Source organism: Podospora bellae-mahoneyi, assembly GCF_035222275.1.
Source record: "Podospora bellae-mahoneyi strain CBS 112042 chromosome 1 map unlocalized CBS112042p_1, whole genome shotgun sequence".
In the NCBI taxonomy this organism is placed as follows: domain Eukaryota; kingdom Fungi; phylum Ascomycota; class Sordariomycetes; order Sordariales; family Podosporaceae; genus Podospora; species Podospora bellae-mahoneyi.
Window position 1 is genome coordinate 439,266 of NW_026946359.1, and position 23,030 is coordinate 462,295.

The following is a 23,030-nucleotide window of genomic DNA, read 5'->3' on the forward strand; positions in this document are numbered from 1 at the left end:
GCTTTGTCTTGGCGTTTACCGCTCAGGGCAAGGGATCCTCTCTGCCAACACCAGCGATACTCCCAGCAGTCTCCAAACTGCCAACAGCGCCTGCAGAGGTACCCAACACCTTAACAGCACCGCATGCTCACGAAGCTCCCACCACAGGCTCGCGAACGCCTACCACAGCCCTGCCGCAAGCAACAGCAACCCCCGCCATCATACGTCAATCCGCCCAGTGGCTGCGAAACCTAACGTCTTGTAACAACCACCACGAACAAGCTCTCGGCTCAACAACACTTCCATTCGAGGTTTTTGCGCTCTCCATCTATTATTTAAGCCCAGTTCAGTCATCGACCACAGGTTTTACCAGTCCACACACCCGACATCTGCACGAATTAGAGCCGGCGCAACTCTCACTGCGCCCCCTCCATCCACCATCATGGCGGTCATTGACCAAGACAACTTTTCCAACATCTCGTGGCACAGTGAACAAAACGACCACGCCGGTCCGAGTTCTTCTACACGGGACAATATGACCAGTCCTGAGTTCTCCAAGACCATTCCAGATACCGGGAGGTCAAGCAGTGATGGGAGGGGGGGTCGCGATCACAGTCACCATGGCGATGAAGTCCTAGAGTGCACCGTCTCTGACCCTCACAAGGAGAACGACGGCACCAAGGATGCTTACGTGTCCTATCTTATCACTACAAATGTATGTTTAGGGACAACCATCAATCCAGGGCCTCCGACTGACCAAGGTGCTACTCTATAGACCACATTCTCTACCTTCCAACGACCCGTGACCACCGTTCGCCGTCGTTTCACCGATTTTGTGTTTCTCTACAGAGTTCTATGTCAAGAATACCAGGCATCCGCCATCCCGCCACTGCCCGACAAGCAGCGCATGGAATATGTGCGGGGAGACAGGTTCGGCCCCGACTTTACTGCTCGACGAGCATACTCGTTCCAGCGCTTCCTTTCCCGATTAGCACTGCATCCCGACCTCCGCCGAGCCCCTATTTTCCACACTTTCCTCGAAAGCCATGACTGGAACGCAACCATGCATGCCCGTCAAGCACGGGGATCCCTAGCCCCTCCTCTTGAGGCTGGGAGTCCAGGACCCCAGGCGGGAGGCGACGGCTTCCTCAATACCTTTACAGATTCGTTCATGAACGCCTTCACCAAGACCCAAAAGCCTGATCGTCGTTTCGTTGATACCAAAGAAAAGGCCGACAAGCTCGACGAAGATTTGACCCACGTGGAAAAGGTTGTCGCGCGCGTTGTCCGGAGGGAAGCTGACCTCGAGATGGATCACAAGGATTTGGCTGAGCAATTCCAAAAGCTCATCACTCTCGAGCCAGGGGTTGAATCAGCTGTTCACGCCTTTGCGGCCTCGGTGGAGGATACCGCCACGGGGCTCAAAAAGCTCAAAGACAGTACCGATCAAGACTATCTCGGCTCCTTGCGTGACATGGTGGCCTATTCGGGCGCCTTGAAGGGTCTGATCAAGGCTCGGGAGCAAAAACAGCTCGACTACGAACAGCTAATCGAATACTTGAACAAGGCCACCTCGGAGCGCGATTCCCTGACGTCGGGGCACTCCTATGTTGGTCCTCTCGGCGGCGCGGGCGGCTTCATCCGGAGCAAAATCGAGGACGTCAGGGGCGTGGATCACGAACAAGCTCGAAGAGACCGGCTCCGTAAGTTGGAGCTCCGGATCGACGAACTGACCAGGGCGGTGGAAAACGCCAGGACCGAGTCGGAGAACTTTGGGGAGCAGGTCGGGAGGGAGGTGGAGAGCTTTGAGTATATCAAGAAGATTGAGCTCAAGAAGCAGTTTGGGGGGTTTGTGGACAGTCATATTGACTTTTACCAGAGTACCATCGAGACGTGGGAGAAGTATGTGCAGGAGATGGAGGCTGAGGGTGCGGTGCAACCTGCGGCTTAGAAGGCCGACTGAGTTGGTTTGCGGCCTGTGTCTTGGGGGTTTATGCAATACAGCGATATTTATAAGGCAATTGAGATGGTGTTTTTGTAAACAGGCTGTCTTGGGTGGTGAATAGGTGACGAGAATGCCCTAATGTTTTCTACCAGAACATCATCATCCACTTCGTGACATACCCAAACAATCAACCTCAGGTCCCAATCAACAAGAAAGCAGCCCTCTATTCTGTACCGTTTTCCTCAAAGAGACACAGTTCGCCGCCAACTACAGACAAGAAAAACACTGAGCCTACAAACAGCCAGGACATACACAAAAGCAAAACCAAGTGATGATTCTGCTCTAACAATGCTAATTCCATGAACAGGGTTTTCAAAAAAGCCAAACAAACTCCCCCTTCCATCCCATTGCACTTCTTCTTCCCCTTGCTTCCCCGAAGCTACTGTCTACCTCCTCAAAGGCCTCTGCTCCTCACTCTCCTCCCCCTCCGACCCACTCTCCTCACTCCCAATAACATGCTGCTCATCCTCCTCCTCCCCATCACTATGTCTCCTCATCCCACCCTTCTCATCAAACCTCTCCCCCGACTCCGACCTCGAGCTCCTCTGCCCAGACGAACTCCCACCCGAAGAAGGCTGGTCTCTATACCCAACACCCCTTTCATCACCCCCCGCACCACCACCAAACTCATCCTCATCGTCGCTCCCCCCAGCAAAAGCATCATACAGCTCCCCACCTCTCGTCCTCCCTTTTCTGCCCCCTGCCCCCGCCGCAGCGACCCCCTTTTCGCTGTTGTTGCCAGCCAGACCTTCCGCTTCTTCCTCGTCGAGAAGCTCGAATTCGTACTCGTTTCTCGGGTTGTTTCTCAACCTCTTGCGGCGGGCGAGATAGAAATAAATTCCGAGCCCGGAACAGAAAAGTACAATCAGGACGAGGGATCCATAAATCCAGACTTGAGTAGCCTTGGACATGCCAAACGAGGGAAGGAATGAGGGTAACCAGTTGCTGGCCTGGGTGTTTTCTGGCTCGGCCTCTTGCGAATCCGTGTCGGTAGACTCTGACGGCTGAGGGGGTTTGATCGGGCGGCTGGGAACTTCAGTAGGTTGAACGGATGGGTTGCCGTCTGGGTTTCCGGTGCCGACGGGAGGGGCGACAGTGGTGGTGACGGCGCCGACGGTAGTGGTGGCGAGGTTGGCGTGGTCGTTGTCGTCTTCCTCTGTGGGCATGGGGAGAACCTTGGCCTTGGAAGCATCGCGCGACTCGCCCCAGAGCTTGAGGTGCCAGTCCGTGAAGCTGCCTGTGAAGTCGTTTACGTTGGTGTCCTTGACTATGATGGTCCAGGTGCCGACACCAGATTCACCCCTGTTTTGGTTGGTTAGTGCCAAGAGTGATTAGGAAACAAAAGGGGGGAGACGTACCAGTGAGCAACACTCATAAAAGTCCAGTCGTCGTAGCCCTCGGTGGAATCATCAAACTTGCGTGTGGTGGAGAGATGGCTGACAACCTTGTTGGGGCTGATCAGATCGACGCTCACATCGCCGCGGCGGGCGTGCTTGAGGTTCATGGTGACAGTGACATGCTCGAGACGCTCAAGGTTGGCCTCCTTGAGCATGTCCTCGGTAACCTCAAAGGGAACAGCAATGCCCTTGTCACCCTGGGGAATGGGCTGGTTGACGTGAATCCAAGGAGAATAGAACCAAGCCTGGGGCTTCACGTTCTTCCACTTCTTGGCAGCATGGACAATGGCGTAGCTGTCAAGCTTGCCATAGCCGTAAGTGTGACTGAAGCGCTTGCCAATGGTGGTGGGCTGCCAATCTCCGTCGTTTTCATTGAGAGGAATGGCCGTGTCCATGGCAAGGTATTGCATATCACGCCAGGTAAGATCCGGGCGCACCGAAAGCACAAGAGCAAAGATACCAGCCGCGAGCGGTGCAGCCGCCGACGTCCCTCCATGTGTGTTGGAGCATGCATTCTGGCCAACATCGGTGGTGTGGATCGCATCACCGCTGCCACTGGAGTAAGTGACGACGAGACCAGCCGAGCACTTCTCAGAGTAGTAGGGGTGCAGCCCCTTTCGGTCGATGGCGCCAACCGTGATGCTGTAAATGCTGTTTGTGTATCCGTCAAAGTTGCAGTTGTCCTCCGCCATGGCACCGTTACCGCTCGCGAACACATAGATTGACCCCAGACCTTGTCTCCCGTTCTGAACAGCGTTGAGCATGGCACGCTTGATCAGAATACCAGGGGCATCCATGCTCTTGCCGTCATCTGGGGGACCCCATGAGCAAGAGTAGATTTGGTTGTGGTCAAAGTCGTAGTTCATAGCAACGGCCTCATCGGCATCCGAGATCAGCTTGGAAAGAATGCGCTGGCCGGATATCCTGGCATCATAGGCAACGCCGACACCGCACACGGTATTCCTACCGGCTGCGACCTCGCCGGCGCAACGAGTTCCATGCCTGTCGTCTGATAGACGAGGTTTCGGCTCCTCCGTCTTATCGTTGAAGTCGTAAGATCCGGCAGCATAGTAATTGTCCTTCAGATCATCGCTGTACATGTCCAGCCCATCATCGACAATGGCCACTGTGGCATTCTTTCCAGTAATGCCCTCCAGCCAGAGACCTGTTACGTTCACATCGTGTCCGACCTCGACCGTATTGAATAGATGCCATTGCTCGTTGAAGATAGGATCCTGAATCTGGAGTGCCTGTGCAACCTCTGCCTGCGCCTTGAGCGCCGAGTCTACCCCGACCTGCGGTTTCGGCTTGGGGATGGCTTCTGGTCGTCGTGCAGGAATGATGCGCTTCTCCCACGGTTTTCGCAACTTTTGTTTCTCGGAAAAGAGGACACCGTCCAAGACATCGTAACCACCGATCGACCGCTTCCTCCGTCTTCTTTCCGTCAGCTTCCTTTTGACAATATCGTGCTCTGCCTTTCTTGCGACAAAGATGTGGTGGTCCTTGAGGTTTCCAAGAGGACCTTCGTGCGACAGCCCCAAGCTCCTTGCTACCTGGATAGGGGATGTCTGGGCGTCGAGGTGAAGGACGTAATAGTCGTTTGCATCGTAATTCCTAGGGAGAACTTGAGATGCGGATGCATAGGCAGCAAGGACCAGCAGAGCCGTGGCCGATGGGATCTTCATCGTCTCGTTCTAGAAGGCCGAGGGCTCAGGGGCACCTCGTTGAATCCCCGGAAGGGTGCAGATGTCGAGATTAACGGAAAACGCCGACTGACATGTGGACACGCAACTCGATGTCGAATGGTCGCGCAAGAACTGGACTCCTGGAGCAATGGTTCGTTGTTGTTGAGTGTTGCGCGCTTGGAACGAGATTTCGAAACGAAGGGAGTGCGAAGCCGTTCGAGTCGCTGGCCAGTTGTGGTGGTGGTGGCAATGGATGTTGTCTGTGGTACCAGCAACTGCGTTTCAGGAGTGGAAACACAACCTTCGGTGGCGGACTGGCCGTTTCCTCTCCACCCCGGGTTTTGCTTCTTGTCTGGGGTTGGCTTTTGGAGGTCCGTTCGGGCGTCTCCTCTGTCGTAGTGGAGAGGTGGCCTTGAGGATTGTTTCGTCTCACCCGATCAACCAGTCGTCCAGGCGAACACAGGCAGTCTTCGTAATGCCAACGTCGCAGTTTGTGGTACGTGCCACTTCCCCTTCACCTCTGGCTTGGCAACTGGCTGTTTTAAGGGACTGTGGGTCAGCTGGTGTAAGACGGACCAATAAGACGGCAGCACGTCCAGCCGTCAAGGTGTCAACCTTTAAAATTGTTGAAATCTTGAAGGTGAAGAAAGCTGTTCAACTTGACTGAATGCAATTTTCACGAGGCATGGTGTTGGGAGAAATCTCTACAAACTATCAGCTCTCTAATTGACTGTCTTCTTTGTTTTTTGCCACTGTGGACAAATTTCTTCAGCAGGCTTCAGCAGCGCAATCGGCAGTTCAATTCGGTCTTTATCCTTTGTCCCTCAGCCTTCCTCTTTGAACCTCGAGTGTCTTGGAGGCGGGCTGAGGACTTGTATACCTAGCACTGGCAACCTCTCAGACCATGAAAGGTACTCATACGAAACAAAATAAATAGGCGTAAACCAGCAACAAAGTACACATAGTTTATCATGAGCTCACTGTGTGGGCACACAGGTGGGGATAACCGTTCAGCCTCCCGTTTCCATGAGGTGGATATCGAAGACAAACACGTTCGAGTGGGACGAACGCATGTGGATGGGCACACGCAGACTGATGCGGGTACCTACTCGGTATATATATGTAAGTGTGGTGAGGTGATGGGGTGACGCTCCGGAGCCGCTCTGTCGTGAATAGGAGAGGTTGGTGTTGTCTCTCCACAGCCCCAGTTGCCTTTGGCACTTTGGATCGAGCTCACCGAGAAGCCGGGCCATGTCATTGGCCGGCAACACAGGTTGTAGAAACCGAGTGATGATAAGATCAAATAGCCCTATCCATCAGTGGATGCTCTGCCAGATGCCGAAGCAGCATCACCAAGCAGAGCAGACAATGGCTGCCCGCCCTGAGACATGGTGTCATCCGAACCGGTCATCGAAGCCGTCAAAGCTTCCATCTGAAGGTTTGTTCCTGTGCCTGACATGTTGCCAACACTCGATCGCCAGTGGAGACGGGATCACGGATCAAACACCAACCACCACATTTTGAACGACACCATGTTCTCGATAATATCAAACTGCCAAGCCAGCGACGTCCAAGGTTGCGGTCTCTCCCGCCTTTCGATTTTTGAGAACCCCTGTCGGCGGGTCTTTTGGAGCTGTGATGTGGCCCAGTGGATGGCAGCGAACGGCTTCTCACTGGCCCAGCAGCCTGACAGCATCCCGATACCCCTGCAAACGACGCTCTGGCGGCAGGAACAACCCTGGACAGCCTCTCCGAGTCCCCAGCCCAACTTGCCAAGCTTGAGGTCTTCCCACCCAAGCATCCCAAGCTTTCCCCAGGCCCATACCAGGACAGCTCTGGGTACATACAATAACTCGCAAATGCCCCCAAGTGAGGTGGTCGCGAAACCCCAGAGCCCAAGGACGCATGTGTCTGCACAACATTGGCTATTCTGGGACCTTGCACCTCTCGTGAACGAAACGAGGCGTCTTGGAGCGGTCAGCCTACCCACCCCACCAGGGCATCGATCGCAACGCCGACGGCCAACAATCGCCAAACTCGAATCGAAGCCTCACATTGGGACTGGAACCCAACGGCCACATGTCGTCGACCACTAACCCTTATTGGGGCGAGCTCCCAGCTCCCCAGGTGAAAGCCCATCGCTTGTCTGATGACCAGCCCCAGACTCATGATAACCGCCAGTCATTGGATGTTGGCGCCCAGGCACAGGTCAGACCGAACCGCGCATCCGTTCAGACTACAAAATCAGATGCGCCGACCGAATCCACCCTGAGCCCCTTCGCATCGCCAACCGCCTCGAGCTTTCAGGGTCAGGGACTTGCTCCTCGTCCGCCATCCCTACCGTACGCCGCCAACCAATATCCACCCGAGCTCGTAGAGAACAGACGAAAGAGAAGGAGTCGCAACCTGGAACAGGACGAAGAATACTACGCCGCAGCATTAGCAGCAGCATCATCAGCAGCAGCATCGGGCCCTCCTCCCGCTGCTCCTGACGTCCCCCGTACTGCCGCAAACTACCGTTACCCGCCTTCGAGCAGTGGAAATAGGAATATGGATGTTGACGATTACTACAAGGCCGCCGGTCCCGAGCATCACCCGGTGTTGGACAGAGCGCAGAAGACGCTGGACGAATCCGCGCTACCTCGATCACACCGATCCAATGGCCAACCTCGCAGGACTTCTGCTGCCGAGCAGAACCTGCAGAGAAGTACCAGGAGAACCTCGACGCAGGACCGATCCAGAATGTTGGCAGACGACCGTTCACCCCTTCAAAGGCTGGAACTGACCCTCGACAGTATTTCCAAAGAAGACAAACGCGCCCGTCTCGAGGCTGCTGAAAGAGCTGCCCGCAACAGAACCGGTGGAACGACCTACGATGCCGACAACATCACCCAATCGGCACGCCGACCCCGGCGGACCTCTTTGACGGCTGGAGATACACCAGGAACCCCAGGAACCCCAGGAACCCCAGGAACCCCCTCACGGCCGACAACCCAGCGCGCAACCCCCGGACAGAACGGACCCCTCTCTCAGAACCCCCCAGAAGATGGACAACCTTTCAGCGCCCCAACCGACAGATCCCCGAGAGGACAGGCTTCCGACTCGCAAGCAGCCTCACCAGGCCAGTCATCAGGAATCCCACAACGGAATCTCAGCTTCCGTGAACGTGCCGCAAAGAGTGATATAAAGTTGCCAAATGATGTTGGAGATGTTGCGCCAAAAGAGACCTCGCCAGTGACCTCTCCGCCCAAGAGCGGCAGCAACAAGCTCAAAAAGAACCGGGCAAACCCAAATGACACTTGGCCCAGGAGAGTATCTGTGTCCGAGTCTGAGGCAGAGGAGGCCCGCAAGCCTCTGGAAGGCAGCCATTCGAATACACAAACAATTCACGTCGTTCCCACAACGCCAGCCACCCCTAGATTTCCTGGAGAACCTGTGCGCCTCAATGGCACGGGGACGGGATCAGTCCGATCGTCCTCACACGGGCGAAGAGACTCTATAGCCGCTGACCGCGAGTTTTACGAAGATGAAATGTACCCCCCGCGTCCCGCAAAACTCCAAAAGACGCCCAGCCAGAGGAAAGCCGATCAGATCCTCGGCCGAGTACCACCCAACACAGTTGCAGCAAATGGCGCACGGCAAATGGGCGCTATCTCTCGGGATCAAGTATCTCCTGCGGCTCCAGTGGCCACGGCACCGGCTGTAGACGATGCCTTCCAATCTGCCCACCGTTCAGCACGAAGAGACAACCGAAGTGACAGCGAAAGTGATGACGATGGGGGGCAACATGTGTCCAATCTTGTCTACCACGGCCGCGACAGATATGTTCCTGGCGATGGTCTCTACCAACCTACACCGTACTTGGATGAATGGCAAAAGGGCACAGTTGGTGCTCTCACGGGCGCTCTGCTGGACCTCGAGGACGTACCACCTTCGACCGCAGAGAAGGGTGGCGCAGGTAACGGGACCTGGCGGGAGTCGCCAAAGTCAAGAACTCGGGCAAGCAGCCTGTCCAGCCGGCCAAAGAAGGCTGAGGCGTTCGAGGGTGAATATGATGACACAAACGGTACGCAGACCCCTACCTCGTCAGCTTTTTACCCCAATATCAGCGCAGTCCAAAGTGGTGATCTCAGTCGGCTGTCTGAAGGTGAAGTCGGGCGGGGTTTGACCAGCAAGAACCAGGACCTCAAAAAGAAGGGAAATCGAGGCAGACGCTGGGAAGGGCTACGACCCTTCAGCCCGAGCCCTGCGGATCTTGCTGCTGCTTTGACTCTGAATGATTCACGAGACAGCCTCGACTGTTTTTCGATTTGTAGTGATGCATTCTCAGGGAAAGCAGCAGTGTCCTATTCCAGTACATCGATCCCCTGCTTTTCTCCGTTCGTTATCGTCAGCGTGTTGAGATCCTGGTACTGACGTGTATCCCTTCTACAGCGCCCACGCGATTCAAGCCTCCTCTCTATCTGAAGTGCGGTCCTCTGCTGAGATATTGCGGAATCCGACATGAGCGTGTGCCCAGCCGCTCCACCCGCGGTGCCAGCGTTGATCGTGAAATCTGGAGGGGCTCCATCATGATTGTGACCACCGACAAAGACTCATCGTATGACATCGCCCCAACGCTGAGACTGTTTGTTCAGCCTATCGAGCTTCTGCCACTGCCACCAAAGCAGGTTCCGGGCGATGAGCCTTTGGCAGCTGAGTATGTCGACCCCATTGCGGGACATCCCAAGCTGGGCCGAAAGGGCGAGACTCTCTATGTCAGGCCGGTCGACCATCTCGAGCCAGGACGTGATGTATCAAGAGATGAGACCGATGATGGGCTTTTCGAAAAGACGAGAAGTCCACCTGAGGGACCGCTCCCGGGTGGTTCGGCCGATCCCCCTGGCTCATTTGCTGCCCGGAGGAAGCGGGCGGAGATGGACGGTGAGAAGGCTGGCAAGTACAAGGACGTCCGGGGCTTTAGGTTGCATGCCGAACACGGCTACACCTTCTGGAGATTCAATGTTGAGATCGAGCTGCGAGACAAGCAGCAGCGCATCGCGTACCGAATCAACAGAGGCCCATCAACCGGTTTCTGGGTCCCAGCCAAGGGCCAGACCATGAACATCATGTTCCACAGCTGCAACGGCTTCAGCATGAGCGTCAACCCCGACGAGTTCACGGGACCTGATCCGATGTGGCGCGATGTGCTTAATGCCCACCAAAGCCAGCCTTTCCATGTCATGATTGGCGGTGGTGATCAGATCTACAACGACAGGTGCATGCAAGACACCACCCTCTTCCGCAACTGGTTGATGATTAAGAATCCCATCCACAAGCATAATGCTCCTTTCTCGTCCGAATTGCAGCTGGAGCTGGAGCGCTTCTACATGGAGCGCTATGCGATGTGGTTCTCCCAGGGATTGTTCAGCATGGCGAACTCGCAAATTCCCATGGTCAATATGTATGACGATCACGACATCATTGACGGCTTTGGCTCGTACCCCCATCACTTCATGAACTCGCCCGTATTTTCCGGGCTTGGCAATGTTGCTTTCAAGTATTACATGCTGTTCCAGCACCAGAGCATTCCCGCCGAAACCGAAAGGCACGAACCCAGCTGGACTCTGGGTGTGAAGCCTGGGCCCTATATCAACGAGCTCAGCCGCAGCTTGTTTATGTTCTTGGGTTCCAAGGTTGCCCTGCTAGCTGTCGATGCTCGGACCGAACGAACACGACAGGATGTCATCAACGAAGACACTTGGAAGAAGATTATGGACCGCTGCTACCAGGAGATTGACAAGGGCAAGGTTGAGCATCTTCTTGTCCTCCTTGGTGTGCCAATTGCCTACCCTCGACTGGTCTGGCTCGAGAACATGTAAGTTTCGCGCTATTAGAGAATCCCGCGCCTTTCAGAATACTGACATACCATAGCTTGACTTCCCGCGTCATGGATCCTATCAAGGCACTCAGCAAGATGGGCATGTTCAAGGGCCTGCTCAACCGCTTTGACGGGGGAGTCGAGGTTCTCGACGATTTGGACGACCATTGGACAGCCAAGAGCCACAAGGCTGAGCGCAAATTCGTGATTGAGGACTTGCAAGACCTGGCAGCCGACAAGTCTATTCGCATCACGATCCTCAGCGGCGATGTTCACCTCGCCGCTATCGGGCAGTTCTACTCGAACCCCAAGCTCGGCCTGGCTAAGCACAAAGACTTCAGGTATATGCCCAACGTGATCTCGTCAGCCATTGTCAACACTCCGCCACCCGACCTGCTGGCCGATGTTCTCAACAAGCGGAACAAGGTACATCACTTTGACAAGGAGACAGACGAGGACATGATCCCCATCTTCGGACACGGTGTAGACAGCAAGCCCCGCAATAACAAGCACTTGCTCCCGCATCGCAACTGGTGTGCCATTCGGCCGTATGTGCCTGGTCATACACCGGAGCCCACACCAACTCAGTCCGCTTACGATCTGACACCTGACGGTTCGCCATCTCCTGCCGCCCCAAGACCTGGTCTTTTACGGAGACTATCCGGCAAGGCTCGGGCTTCTTCTTTCCGTGGTCCCGACAGCGTCGTCAAAGATCGCTCTCGCCCGCCCATCTCCAACAGCTTCTTACGAGGGCTGTCAAGCCGCGGGGGTGTTGCCAGCGCAGATGAGATAGGCAGACCAGGAACAGCCCGATCAAACAAGCTGACCCGCACAATGTCTGGCTCTTCTGTGTCGGGCCGCCTGGGCGGTCTCTTCCGCCGTCTCAGCAGCAGCTCGAAGAAGCCACGCGATGATGGTGGCATCAATGGAAACTGGGGTGCTGACACTGACGAGGATGCCATTTACGATGACGAAACCTTGCGTCAGCGGGTTGGTGCCCATCCTAGCGGTGGTGTCGGGTTACGAGGCGGTCTGGGTGATTATCCCTCTGGCTACTCAACCCAGTCCCACAACAACGAGTATGCCCGTGGTGACGAGAGCTACTTTACCGTCAAACCTCCGCAGCCCGTGCAATCGCATCAGCAACCGCCGCCGTACCAGCAGCACAACCCCAATCATGGCCGAAGCAAGTCGGCTACTGTCGTTGGCAGCGCTGCTCAGTACCCCAGCTCTGCTACGTCTGGGTATGCCTCCGCCTCGCAGCAGCACCACAACGAGTTTGTGCCCAAGCCTTTTAGCCGCATCCCGACGGGCTTGTCGGCCAAGCAACTGAAGCATGCGAAGGAGCTGGAGGTGGATTTGGAGGGCGGGCTGGAAGTGACGCTTAATGTGGAGATTGCGCCAAAGGACCCGAGCGGGAGCACGGTGCCATATCGGCTTGTGGTGCCGAGGTTGTGGTATGAGTATGAGGGGGAGGAGCCAGAGGATGAGGAGGAGGAGAGGGAGGTGGAACGGGGGGTTAGGAGAGGAGGGCAGTCTGATTATGGTCAACAGCAACAAGGAGGGGCGCTGGCTGAGGGTGGTCAGGGGCCGGTGTTTGAGAAGAAGCCTGGGGGGTTGAAGAGGTTGTTTAGTGGGCGGAGGAGGAAGTCTGTGTCTGAGGAGGGGATGGGGACACCGGTTTAGGGGAGGATGAGATATGATGGGATGAGTGATGGGTTATGTATAAAGGATATGAAGGATAAGATTTGATGAAAGGGGGTTATAATGGGTTGAATAAAATCAGGTTTCGTTGCTTGTTATACATGAAGATATGGACGGAGTTTAAAGCGTGTTTTAGTTTATTGATCTGAGTGCAATATACACCGACATTGGTTCTGAACTTGGCACTGATACATGTAGCAATGGAGAGGCTTTTCCTTTGCTGAGATTTGTTGTGTTCGACCATGCTAGCAGATGTTAGAACTTTTGAGGAAGAGCACAGGCGTGTCATCTCGTCGTATTTACACTGGTCGTGCTTGGGAGTTTCCAGTCAGGCTGGACCGGAAGAATGCTGTCCCTGTATAACACCACCTCGGCAGATACGGAGCATGATAGCCTTTAAAGGCCTCAAAGCCTGGTCCAAGGTACGTTGAAGGCTCAGCTTCGTTTCAGGTGTGACTCTGGGTGAAGTCCACAGCCTTGTGTCCGTTCCTTGTCTTACCTGTACCTGTCTCGGTTTTCCAAACAGTCGATCACCGAAAAGAGCAAGACCAGGAGGAGATGAAGCTCGTAAAGCGGAGACCTATCATAGTCATCATGCCGTGACAGGTGGGCTTTGGCTGTTCAGAACACAGAGGTAAAGGCTGTGAGGTAGTCCGGGCACCTACCACGATTCGATCATATCATGATCACGTCCATGTCCCTCTCGCCTCACAGACTCCTACTAGCGGACCTACACATTCTAAAGAGACCTCTATAATTCCATCTTGACCTAATCTCAATATGACAAGACTGAAAACCACCCCCAACTACCGCAACCCCATGGTCACACTCTCAGGTAAATCACATCCCCCCTCGCCCCCGGAAAATACGACTATCACTCAGCCCTGTGCATCTAACACCCCGCATCACAATCTATCCCACCACCGCAACCCCAACGTCAAGGACCCACGATATGTAGTAGGGCTGGCTAACCTTTACAATGTTACCTACCTATCCCTAATCCGCCCAACGCCAAACTTAAACCAAAACATCTTTCTCACCTCCCTACCTTACCTATCTTCAGCCCTATATGCTTACAACCCATCGCACAACAGTGCCGTGAGTTCACATCTTCATAACCCCGCCGTGACCTCACCTCTGCAGATCCAACGGTGGTGGTGGTGGTGGTGACGGGGTGCAAGGTAGGTAGCTCAAGTGTCAGAAATAAACTCCCATAAATCTTTCACCGGCTTTTATTTCCCCAAAATCTTTGACCCATTGTTAGCTCCCGCCCGTTACGCCCGATGTGTATGCGTGTGTGTGTGTCTTCTTTTTCTCACCTTATCTCTGATTGACAAGACTCAGCCCTGAACGGCACATCATGCACCACCGCACCCACTTGTATGCATAAGGTAGGTAGACAGTAAAAGCAGAGAGAGAGAGAGAGAGAGACCTGACACAGCCCCCAATAAAAGACGAAGCAACGCAATGCAACGCAACGCAACGCCATTTGTTGGTACCGTGAAGAGAAATAGACATGGAAAATAGACAAGTGCAACCACAAGTGGATTGCCCTTTTGATACCCTATCCGATCTAACTGCCATCTCACCGATCCAGACAGTTGACAGCCTTTGTCAAAAGCAGGTTTAGAGTGAAAGTACAAACGTGAGGTGCTACACAGACACACACACCAGCGGGATGATGATGGGATACGGAAAGACGGAAGGGATGGGATGACAGCTGCCACAGTCCCAGTGATTACGTGCGCTCGGGAATCTCGCATCTACTATTCCCGACAAAGAGGTAGGTAGGGCGGCAAAGGTTCTGTCAGATTTCCGCGCACTCGGTATGCCCACTGGCTGCTGTCATGCTTGTTCGCATCTCTTTTTGGGTGAGTGCGTCGTGATCAACCAACCACCTTCACAGCCCCTACCTACCGTAAGGCTCGGTCACCAAAATGGATAGCACACCTCACTGTGACTAACGTTGTTATAAAAGGTTTTGTAAAAGGTAGATTTGTTGTAAATGGTGGTGATAAATATATGTCGAATGTCAAGTATATACATAAAATTGATTTTGTCGAAAAAAGAAATGATAAATAAAATCCCATGCAATACTCCATGATAATGCTGGTTTGACGAGAGAAAAACAACCCCTTCCAATCCCAAGTAGAAAAAATCAAAAAAAAAAAAAAAAAAAAAAAAAATCGAGAGAATGTAATGGTATCTCACCCCCAATCCTGGATAAACCCCATGCCTTGCCTTTGCCTACTTATCCAATATTCCAAAATATGACTGAAACGCCATCCAAAGAGTTGCCTCCTGCCCCATCCCACCAAGTAAAACTCCCTGTAAATGATAATATCCAAACAAACCACACAAAAGAAATCAAAGAGAGACATGCTCAGTATGCCAAACCAAAAAGTCCCTCGCATCATGGCTCATGTTGTACCCCATCGGCACCGGCACCTCGTTCCCATGCACATCGTGCGTCAGCACCAACTCCATCATCGGGCTCTGCGGCAGGCTCTGCATGCTGTCCGTGCTGTTCGGCCTCTTTGCCGAATCAATCGCCAGCCCATTTACATTCTTGTCTTTATCCGAAAACGACTGGCCCATGCTAAACGTCCCACTGCTCACACTCCTCCGGTGTTTCTTGTGCAACTCTGGCGGGGCCAACACTCTACTGGCGATGGAGCTATTCCTCGCAGCGCTGGACCCAGTCTTGGAGGGTGAGTCGCCCATGGGGGGGTCGATCCTCACTATCCCGGGACTGCGCTGTCCGCTGATGATGACGGTTCGGGGGCTGCTGTTGGGAGTTGACGAGGTGTTTGATGACGGGGAAAGACCGGGTGTTCGAGGCTCGAGGGAATGAGCATCAAGTGCGCGGTCCTCGCTGGGTCGGCGGTTGCTGCTCTCTTTTGATGCGCTTGGTCGTCGCTGCTCTGTAGATGCGACGAGTCCACCCGCGGAAACAAACCCAAACCCGGTGAACCAGTTGTAGATCTCATCCAGCTCGTCCAGCTCCATGTCCGAGGGCTTGGAGTAGTCGGTTGGCTCGCTGAAGAAGTCGCCAGCGCCCCCCAAGATTGCCATCTGAAAGGCTGTCCAGTCCAGAGTGTCATCCACAGCGGCTGCCAGCTTGCCGATCGGGAGGTCGGCCTTGGCCAGCCGGACCGGACCGTGCCTAAAAGTTGGGTGGGTCATGGTGTAAGGGGTGCTCTCGAGATAAACGTAGTCGTCGGTGTTGGCCCTGGTCGTCACTCCGGGCGGCAGCGGCGTCGAGGTTGGTGACAGGATGATGTTTGCGTCATCAGGTCCTGTTGCAATAATCTCGGGGATCGTCGGGAGCGGCGGCAGAGTCTTGCTCGGAAGTCGGCGATGCATCGAGGGTTTTTCCTGCGTTGGCACAGGCGTCGTTGGCGTCACCGACTCGTCGCCAATAATCATGATCGGCAGGTCTCCCTCCTCCTCGTCATCTTCCAGTCCTGCAGTGGGCGAATCGTGCCTTTGCTCGCCATCCTCCTCCACAGGTTTCTGTTCCGGTTCGTTGCGTTCCGGTTCGATTTCCCTGGCCTGCTCCAGTGTCTGGGCCGCTCTGGACGTTTGACCGTCTTCCCGCTTGATTTCTGACCCCTTGTTGGCAGCAGATGCACGTGGTGCGACCGAATCCTCGGCCGCTGCTGCTGACTCGTCGAGGCTCAGGGGTTCGATGGGAGCCGGGGTAGTGGCTGTGCTCTTCTTGTCGACGTGTGTAACACCCAATTCAGGAGATCTTGTCCACTGCGCGGCGCGGCTCATTCTGATTTCTCGCAACGTGCTCTCGGGAAGCATCTCGTCGGCCTCGAGGCGGTGGAAAATGCGAATTGTGAACAGGTCTTTGGCGCTTTCTGTCAGTTGCCACATGGAAGACTGCCGTCTCCCTGGCTGTACCGGCCTTCTTCGGGCCTTCTTGGATTTTGCTCGCTTTGGCCGCGATGTAGATGGCAGCCGAGCTGGTGTCGGCGATGGAGGAGTTTTGGCTGTTGCCTTGATGGGCGACTTGACCGATCTGACCGACTTTGTCGACCTCAGTGAATTCGATCCTTGACTCCGCCTCTGTGATTTCCTGCGAGCCATTGCTGGCGACATTGGAGTTGATTGCCTCGGTTTGGCGAATTTTGCCAATTGAGCGTCTGTGAGCTTTGCATCGCTGAACGATTGCTGCGGCTTGAATGCCTGCTCTGTCTCATGGAGGAGCTGCATGACGTCCTTGGAAAACAGCTTCGGCGTGTCCATTTGTGATGACGGTGTTCCTAATGGCCCGGCTTCGAGGACTGACCTGGGGGCCGTCTCGTTGCTGGCCTTCGCCGCAACATCGGCCGGTATTGAAGGCGATTCGGGAAACATTTCGGCTTGTTGAGGTGGTGATGAGGGCGGTGTCAACTGGGGATAGTCCCGAAACGAGTGCGAACATGTTGGGCTTCTTCCGCGTCGTCGCGGCGAATCGTCCAATTGCTGAGGTGAAAGCAGCGGGCTTCTCTGGGGGCTTCTTTGAGGACTTCTTTGAGGGCTGCCATGAGGACTGGCCAGGGAACTCCGCGTCGGCCGGCGAGGAGGCGAGCAACGTGAGCCCACGTGTTCCGTGCCATTGTCGTAATTGCACAAAGAACTTGTTGACGACTGTGGCGTGTCTGGTAATGGTGGAATTCCAATGATGTTGTGAAGGTCCTCACTCCGTCTGATATCGATGCTCGGTTTCGACCTCTTCATTAAGCCCTTTGGTGGCATCCATGTCTTGATCCTGCTGAGGGTGTCCATCTCCTCGTCGTCGTGGTTGAAATAGGAGCCTTCAATGTCCTCGCCGTCTTCGGCCTTCTTCTGGGTTATCAGTTTCCTGATCTTGAAAGGGGACCGGGGCAACATGTTGATCTGGCAGTCCAGGCCACTGCAGCGTAGCGACTAAAACGGGGGAAAGGGGAGGGAGGAGACGATGCCCGTTGCGTGGTACATGACATGCATATATGAAAGGAGTAAGTGGTGGAGGAAAACGGAATTTCTGGCTCACCACATCTCACTCTGGTCTTGACAGGTAGGTCCAACAGTGCAGCGACCTAGGCCAGAGGAATGAGAGGGAGAAAACAGGCCAGAATCGGGGTGAGAGGGCCGAGGGGGCGGGCTCATGAAGAGGGTATGGACAGTGTAATAGACCGAAGCGGCGCATGCTGCCACCACTCTCCACCTGCCCCCCCTCGCTCGACCAGTCGAGTCCACGACGAACACACCCGGCGGCGGGTACGCCTCGCCTGGACGACCGGGACAATGTGAAAGTACGTACAGTCCTGGGAGTCCTGTGGGTGGTACTCAAACTCTTGCGCCTAGTGTGGCGTTGACCACCACCAACCTGCAAAGACGTGAACAGAGTGCAGGCCGGACTGGGGTATCCCCCGGCTCGCCAAGAGGGCTGGTTGGACCTGGGGAGTATGAACATCTCCAACCCCGGCCCTGTCCGGTATCGACTTGCAAGTTCTTATTTTACACTGCCGCAATTGGCCAACTGTGTCGTACACGGTGACGTGAAGAAGAGAGTGGGTTACAAGATGGCATCCTCGGGAGATCAGCAGGCTCCCATTTTCAACATGAAAGGTAGCATCGATCTTGGAGCTTTTCCAGTTCCCTATGCTCAGCTCCGACTCCGAGCATACCACTAGTGGGAGCAACGCGATCGTACCACAGACGGATAGCTGCAGCAGGATGGACCTTTGCTGCGAGGTAGGTGATAGTACTGGATCGGAGTCGGCCATAGCAATGAAGTAGGCACCCGCTCAATATTGAAAGGGCCCAGCGATTCGAGACAATGAGTTTCGAGTCTCAACTCTTTCTTTGCTCTGATGGACGATGATCGTTGTGGCCAGTAGAAAAAACAAGGCGGCAGTATGCGGAACAGAACCTAGGAACCAACTCTGAATGCACGGCGGGACGAGATCGTAGGCTGCTCCTGCAGGCCTACCTGGAAGTTGGCCCAAAAAGATCCAGCTCTGATACTGAGACGCTGACGATGGCCGTGAAACCGACCGATATCTCTCCACCTTCAGTCTGCGCTGAAGTAAAGACCGAGCATAGTCACTTTCTGGCACTGTTGGCCTCCTCAACAACAGAGAGAGGAGAAGTAATTGGGGGCGCCTAAAGTGAGCTCGATTGCATGTGTAAGCGGAGAAAGGGCGCAGCAAAATAGAAACCGCAATTGGAATTCCGCTTCTCTGTGTATCATCGCCCAGCTCGAGGCACCAACGGTAAGGTAACTTGCTTAAACGTCCTATCAAATGAAAGTCAGTTGCTGTTTGTCAATGGAGAGGATTGTGACAACTGTGGAAGCTGTCCCGTCTTCATCATGGATGAAGTTGAAGGAATCTCGCCGGTCCCTCGATGGCCGGCGGGAAAGCTGTTGTGAGCTGCACGCAATCCAAACCCCGCGTGGTCGAGGCAGTGTGAGATCTGATAACAGGGCAGGCGCGCACTGTGACCTCAATGGGTGAATCCTCCACCATCACCTCGGTCCAAATTGCCGTGGTAACACCGAACTTCAGCAACTGAGCCTCGACCAGCCTCCCTATTTCCGCACTGTGCTCACCCCACTTTCGACGGATAGAGCAGGTGGATGAGGTGGGAGGAGCTGAAGATGTTGCTGTGTGAGACGCTGATAACCTCCTGAGAAGAAGAAGAAGAATGAAATTTCCATTTGATTGTGTGAGAGCAAACTGCATTATATGACTGCAAACTCCATTTAGTGTAGAAATTGAATATTGATGCTTGGTGGTGACAAACATTCCAAAAGGGAAAGCAAATATCACAGCGAACCCTCCCCCTCCCCCGCCCCCGCGCACTACAGGCCTGGGGAGAGCACTGCAAGCCCTGGTCTCGCGAGAGCCGCTGCAAACTCTACCGGGCGAAGGATTTCATGTCCTCTCCGCTGCAGTGACAATGTCTGCGAACGGCGAGGCGACATTTTTTCAAAGAGCAGAACCTGAAGCCAACCATGACCTTCACGTGGTGAGGTGCCCTGCCAAGGCGGCACAATTCTCAGGCCACCAATTTAGCGCCCTCGTACAAAAGTGTTAGTGCTCACATGCAATCGACAGTGATAAGTCCAACATCATCTCCGAGCATCGCCAGAAGCAGCCCCCATGGCGATTATCTCCAGAGCGCACACTGATCATTTTGCCGATATCTTTACGTTGAGATCCTTCTGTCGAGGATGACCCGACCGAGGCTGACCCGTTCATCTGCGAGGTTCCAATATTCCTCCTCCACGGACGAACACATAGCTAAATCTGATGCATCAGCATCAGACTAAAGGTCACCGCCAAAAGCACGGCATTGAAACGGGAATGGCTTTCTCTCTGTATCTCGGAGTCCCTCTACTCCTCCAGGCAACGAGTAAAAGAACCCGTCTTCGCAGAACAGAACCCTCCCGCATCGCCTGCTGATCGCAGTTCGTCGCCAGGATTGGATAGCCTGCACACCACCGTCGATGCAACTGCCGCGAAGGTGCATGATATACAGCCGCGGCGGGCCAACCAGAGTGTCTATTTTCGAGAGACTCTCCGGATGGCTGAGCCACGCCTGTCTGATCCACCCACTGCTCCCGATCAGGTACAGTAACCTGTCACCAGTTTACTCAGAGCGCCCCGCCTGGCCTACCCAGAGAAGCCGACACTTGTGCAGGTCCTGCTTGTCAACAATGCACAAGTTCAAGCTTGTTCTCGTGGCAGGATCGCAAAAAGCCTTAACGGCCCGAGTCTAGCTGAGTGTGGAGCGGCATAAAGAGGTCGCCTCTCCTCTTTGCCCTACCTGTGCAAATCCATCCCGCGCTCAACTATTACTCGAGCTCAGAAGAGAGGAGAAATCACTGTTTGCTACACTGGCAGAACACTCTCTAGACTATCACAGCGTCGGCACCGCTTTTCGTGAGCTGTGTCAATATTGGTTCTCTCGTGTCACTTGGCCATCTGGGAATCAAGTCTCACGGCTTCATGGCAGTGATTGGACAAAGCCCCTGATATGTCCGGGGTAGTGGCAGTTGATCAGGATCTGAGACTTCAATAAAGGAGCAAGTCTCCGTCAATGAGGATCAAAAGAGAGCTCGGACTGAGGCTCTTGCAGCAGGAACCGTCTCTGGCCCTAAGTTCTGACGAGATCCTCTCCACGGCGCACCACGGGCGATGCTGTTTCAGCAAAAGTATCGGGAAACTTCGCCACGGATTACTCAAAACCCTTATTTTGTCTGGACCAGTCCACATTGGCATAGGCATGAGCAGTGCGTAAAAGACTGGTTGTTTATTGACCGAGCTGAATCTACCCATCCACGGCGTATGGTTCCTGACTCCACGGCTTCCTATCAAAAATCGTTCCGTCACTCTGGGAACAACCCAAGACCATTATTGGTCTTCACATGCAACTATGTTTCAAACCATAGATCAGGGCCAAGATGCATGGCCCGGGAGATGTTCCTTCCAGGGTCATGCTCGACCTCCTGCGGCCCATGAAGCTCCACCATAGGTTGTCCAGAGCCTCAGATGGCCAGCCAGTCTCCTCCGGCATTTACATGCGAACAGCAAGTCACATTCGGCGGAATACCATCGTCGATACCCGCAGCCACGCCCGAGCTGGCTCTAAGTATAGACGATGAGGGGAGGGGACTGAATAAACGGCGTCGAGGGTCTCTCGCAGGGGCCGGAACCCGCATCTCGACCTCGAAGTCGCGCCTCGGTCCCAATCCCCCGGATACGCCGCCTTCAAACCACCCAACCGTGAAACCAACATCCCGCCCCGCTTTCTTTCTCACTCCACCCAGAACTCGTCAGCTCTTTGACCAGCTGTGTACTCCACAACTCTACCCACGATTCAACAGTGCTGTGCCGTTCCCGACTGCCCGTTATAGTTGCTGCAACGGCCGCCGATGATGGCCTCCTTTTCTGAAAGTCGTCGTGGCCCGTGTTACGTTCGAAACATTCTGGCGATGAGGTCCCGGCCAGGAAAAGTTTCATCCTCCCTTCTTTGTCGTTCTCTATTCTCCCGAGTTGAGCCGCACTTGTCTTTCCTGATGGGGTGGTGACGGGATGTTTTTTGTTGTTGTCGTTGTTGTCGTTGTTGTCGTTGTTGTTGTTGTTGAACGAGAGATGACGAGTGTCATCACAAAATCTCATTTGCTCTCTGGATGTCTTTTGTTGTGGTTGTCTTGAGGAAAGAAGAAGCCGCATGCGTCGGGGTGTGAACGTATTTCTTCTCAGGGGATGGTTCGGGGGTTGCTTTCTTGCTGTCATGCGACCACCACTGACCAACAGACTTGATGAAGCCAAGTGGTGAGCAGCTTGATCTCCTCGACCCTCTTTCCTCGTTGTCGAGGGGGATAACGTGGGAATTCTCGCGAGTCATTTTGGGTGGTACACGATATCGAGGACGGTCTTGGGGAATGTGGAAGACAGTGAAACTGAACGACGACGGGCTTGGTTTATAAGTGATGCTTCAGCCAAGCGTTGTGCTCAGATCAACAAAACTTGTTTTCGTATGACGTCTATCAGAGACAAGACGGTCATTCCTGTCGATCCAAGTAGGAAAAGGAAACATCCCGTGGCCAGAGAAAGGCCGCTGCCTGTCACCTATATATCTCAAGGGAGGCTCTTTCCTCACACCTCAACAAGCCCGTGGGGCAAGCGTCTACCGACCTCTCAGCACCGCAAAGACTTCCCACCACCACCACACTCCCACACGCAAAAGCACACCATTGGCAAGCTGCGCGGGGAGTCCGTCAGAAGTGATCATGTCACAGAGCCCAAAACCGAGAGAGCGGGCCGGGAAAGCGGGACTTTGTTCGTTGGTGTGTGCGGCATCCCAAAGCCTCGTCCGACCTCCCGAGGAACGGCCCACGAGTGGTCAAGATCGTCAGCTTCCGAGACTTTCAATGCCCAGGCGCGGTCTGTGAGCTGGCGTGCGTTGTCTTGCAGTGAGAGGCCACGCACGGGTCACCGGCATGGATGACTATCGCAATTCAATGATTCCGCATGCCGCTGGGACAGTGTCATTCCGAAGCCCATATCCAAAGCTTTTACTTCTGGTGCCTGAGTTTTGATACTACAAAACAAATCTGCCCAGAAAACCACAACCCACACTGTCGGTAACACCACCTGCACAGAACTATCTGCCGTAACACGATAGAAGAATAAGAAGGTGGGCAAGCAAAAACGGGTTCGAGGCAACCAAGTGAGACAAATGATTGTCCAAAGGTGGTGTGCTACTCTCCAACATAATTCGTCAGTCAGACACCCATCTAGCGTCTTGTGGCGCTCTTTTGGAAGTTCTTTGATTTGGGGGAATCTCAGCCCAGTCGATGCCGGACTAGAACCTTCAAAAAGTCGGCTTCGAAAGATATTGTAAGCCGCATT

At 54.3% G+C, this 23,030-nt stretch overlaps 4 protein-coding genes across 4 annotated transcripts; 2 read left to right on the top strand and 2 right to left on the bottom strand.

The window, feature by feature from the left end:
* Positions 1–43: 43 nt before the first annotated feature.
* On the top strand, positions 44–2,078 carry SNX4 (intercellular trafficking and secretion). The gene is made up of 2 exons (XM_062873438.1): positions 44–694; positions 755–2,078. The coding sequence occupies exons 1-2, from the start codon at positions 422–424 to the stop codon at positions 1,928–1,930; spliced, it is 1,449 nt and encodes a 482-aa protein (XP_062736463.1). The 5' UTR covers positions 44–421; the 3' UTR covers positions 1,931–2,078.
* Positions 1,989–6,685, bottom strand: KEX2 (pheromone processing endoprotease). The gene is made up of 2 exons (XM_062873439.1): positions 3,343–6,685; positions 1,989–3,286 (listed from the first exon to the last, which is right to left on the bottom strand). Exons 1-2 carry the CDS (start codon positions 5,064–5,066, stop codon positions 2,371–2,373), a joined length of 2,640 nt encoding a protein of 879 aa, XP_062736464.1. The 5' UTR covers positions 5,067–6,685; the 3' UTR covers positions 1,989–2,370.
* QC761_101940 (uncharacterized protein) lies at positions 6,439–12,903 on the top strand. The gene is made up of 4 exons (XM_062873440.1): positions 6,439–7,810; positions 7,862–9,420; positions 9,501–10,923; positions 10,980–12,903. Exons 1-4 carry the CDS (start codon positions 7,146–7,148, stop codon positions 12,610–12,612), a joined length of 5,280 nt encoding a protein of 1,759 aa, XP_062736465.1. The 5' UTR covers positions 6,439–7,145; the 3' UTR covers positions 12,613–12,903.
* Positions 12,904–14,997: 2,094 nt separating this feature from the next.
* On the bottom strand, positions 14,998–17,514 carry QC761_101950 (uncharacterized protein; the record flags this gene model as incomplete). Its single annotated transcript, XM_062873441.1, has 1 exon — positions 14,998–17,514. The coding sequence occupies one exon, from the start codon at positions 17,512–17,514 to the stop codon at positions 14,998–15,000; it is 2,517 nt and encodes an 838-aa protein (XP_062736466.1).
* Between the last annotated feature and the right edge of the window lie 5,516 nt (positions 17,515–23,030).

What these genes read in the sequence shown, in the direction of transcription:
- SNX4 (XM_062873438.1), top strand. Translation starts at nt 422, where the DNA reads ATGGCGGTCATTGACCAAGACAACTTTTCCAACATCTCGTGGCACAGT. An exon ending in CCTATCTTATCACTACAAAT is followed by an intron (nt 695 to 754) that starts GTATGTTTAGGG and finishes GCTACTCTATAG; the next exon opens with ACCACATTCTCTACCTTCCA.
- KEX2 (XM_062873439.1), bottom strand. Translation starts at nt 5,066, where the DNA reads ATGAAGATCCCATCGGCCACGGCTCTGCTGGTCCTTGCTGCCTATGCA. An exon ending in TTTATGAGTGTTGCTCACTG is followed by an intron (nt 3,287 to 3,342) that starts GTACGTCTCCCC and finishes CAACCAAAACAG; the next exon opens with GGGTGAATCTGGTGTCGGCA.
- QC761_101940 (XM_062873440.1), top strand. Translation starts at nt 7,146, where the DNA reads ATGTCGTCGACCACTAACCCTTATTGGGGCGAGCTCCCAGCTCCCCAG. An exon ending in AGCAGCAGTGTCCTATTCCA is followed by an intron (nt 9,421 to 9,500) that starts GTACATCGATCC and finishes TCCCTTCTACAG; the next exon opens with CGCCCACGCGATTCAAGCCT. An exon ending in CTGGTCTGGCTCGAGAACAT is followed by an intron (nt 10,924 to 10,979) that starts GTAAGTTTCGCG and finishes GACATACCATAG; the next exon opens with CTTGACTTCCCGCGTCATGG.